Source organism: Zerene cesonia, chromosome Z (genome assembly GCF_012273895.1).
Source record: "Zerene cesonia ecotype Mississippi chromosome Z, Zerene_cesonia_1.1, whole genome shotgun sequence".
NCBI classification, from domain to species: Eukaryota; Metazoa; Arthropoda; class Insecta; order Lepidoptera; family Pieridae; genus Zerene; species Zerene cesonia.
Window position 1 is genome coordinate 7,287,321 of NC_052122.1, and position 2,163 is coordinate 7,289,483.

Consider the following 2,163-nt stretch of genomic DNA (forward strand, 5'->3'; position numbering starts at 1 on the left):
CAGATTCGAAATTCAAATGTAATATTTTTTTATAATTAAGTGTAACAGTATTTATGGCCAGACTAAGTATATTAAATTGAATAAGTACTGTTTAATATTTCGTTCGATTAATTGTTAGGATCAAGAAGTGCAACTCACATTAACATGCCTTCAACTTGCGAATTCAAAAGCCATTAAGGTATGGCGCGATACAGACCATAAAATAACGTTTTGTTATAATGAAGCTAAAGACAATGCTAAATTTGTGCAAGCCATGGAAAAGTGCTGTCATTCGCTATACCTAGATGACCCTGTGAAAATCAAGGACTCAATATTAAGTTTATTACAAACTGTAAGACTAATTCACAGCGTATCACAGTTTTATAACACTTCGGAAAGAATATCGTCGCTTATGGTTAAGGTATTAATCTTATATATAAAATTCTCATGTCACAATGTTAGTCTCTATACTCCTCCGAAACGGCTTGACCGATTCCTCTGAAATTTGGTAAGCATATTGGGTAGGTCTAAGAATCGGCTAACATCTATTTTTCATACCACTAAACGATAAGAGTAAGGCAGAACAGCGTTTGCCGGGTGCAGCTAGTATAATATAAGTATCAAGTAATACAATTCACATTTTATTGAACATTTTTGAAACAAAATAATAAAATACTTAATAGATAATAACTATACAATGTGTTTTGTAGATAACAAATCAAATGATCGAAACGTGTAAGCAATACATAACGTGCCGCTTTAAAGAGACAATTTGGTCTCAAGAACGAGATTTGGTGCGAGACAAACTAACGCACTGCATCAATTTGAACAAAACATACAGAGATACTTACATTTTCGTCAAAAACCAACCGTTCCTACCCAATACAGAACAGTTCAGCTTCTCCGAAAATTATGTGTTCGGAAAATTTGATACTTTTTGTAAACGGCTCAATAAAATTATTACAATGTTCGATTTGATGGATGATTATAACCATCTTTTCGAAAAACGAATGGAAGGACTTCTGCTTGGAGAAGGTAAATTTATAAATAACAATATATACCATTTATCTTACAAACAATGGCTTGTTAGACTAATGAGTAATGACGTATATAAATAATATTTATACTACAAGTAAAATCCAACTTTACTACAACAGATTTAGAAGACGCAATGCACGCTTTCGAAGAAGCTAAAAAAGCAGTGACGACATGCCAGTATGACTATCTCGATTATCGAAACAATGACTTCGACAAAGATTACCGAGCATTTCAAGATAAAACAAATTCTCTTCGGGAATCTATAGGTAACACGATTGAGATCAATTTCGGAAGCGTTTGGGAAACCCCCCAAGGCATTAAGTTTTTAACAAGATTTGAAAAGGTAAAAATATCCATTAAAGTTTAAAGTGTAACATATTTTAAATACACTTAATACATAATTAATTTTTTTACAGGTCAGCCAAAAAATTCAAATAACTAAACTCAGTGAGAAGTATGATCGAGTATTAAAATATAGCGAGAAGGAGGTTGATAAAATAATGAAAATGTTCAAAAGACAAAAAGACGACCCGCCACTACCGCGGAATTATTCACCTGTAGCTGGTAATCAAAGTTTTTTTAAATAGTATTTCTATGCAACTATCTACTGGTCAAACAGGTAATAAACATGCTCTTCATATTCATTCTCTCTTGGTAGTTGTTGGCGCCTCGTTGGTCGCTTGGGTCAGGCTGTACACATGCGCAATAAGCGTAATAAGGGTTGGTTGGGAACGGTCGATAGAAATATTTATACCTTCAAAGATTTCTGTTAACCTAGTACAGGTGCGGCTATTGACGGTTGAAAATAGCCGCACGCTTGCCGGCCTACCAATATTTTTTAATAAAAAGGTATGATTTTCTCTCGTTAAATTAATTTAATTTGTGATATATTGAAAAAAAAATGTCCTTTTGAGGATGAAATTTTTCGATGAAATCATACTTTTCCTGGAGAAAAAAATAAACACATTCATTATTAATGTATATTTTGAATCGCTTTATTAGTTTATATATATATATATATATATATCTCTCAAAGCATCAAAACAGACACTTGATAAAATAAAATAGGTGATATACCTAGTCTTGCCATAAATATTGTAATAAAGAAAAAAGAAAATTGTTAACTGCAAATAACATTTATTACTT

The 2,163-nt window shown here is 32.1% G+C and overlaps 1 protein-coding gene across 1 annotated transcript in view; it reads left to right on the plus strand.

The window, feature by feature from the left end:
- The window catches only part of LOC119835575 (dynein heavy chain 5, axonemal), a 45,625-nt gene that overhangs the window by 3,191 nt on the left and 40,271 nt on the right, over positions 1–2,163 (plus strand). The window contains exons 7-10 of the mRNA XM_038360483.1: positions 119–400; positions 690–1,014; positions 1,137–1,360; positions 1,434–1,581. Of these exons, the coding sequence (XP_038216411.1) occupies positions 119–400; positions 690–1,014; positions 1,137–1,360; positions 1,434–1,581 (979 nt within the window). The remainder of the gene's footprint in view (positions 1–118; positions 401–689; positions 1,015–1,136; positions 1,361–1,433; positions 1,582–2,163) is intronic.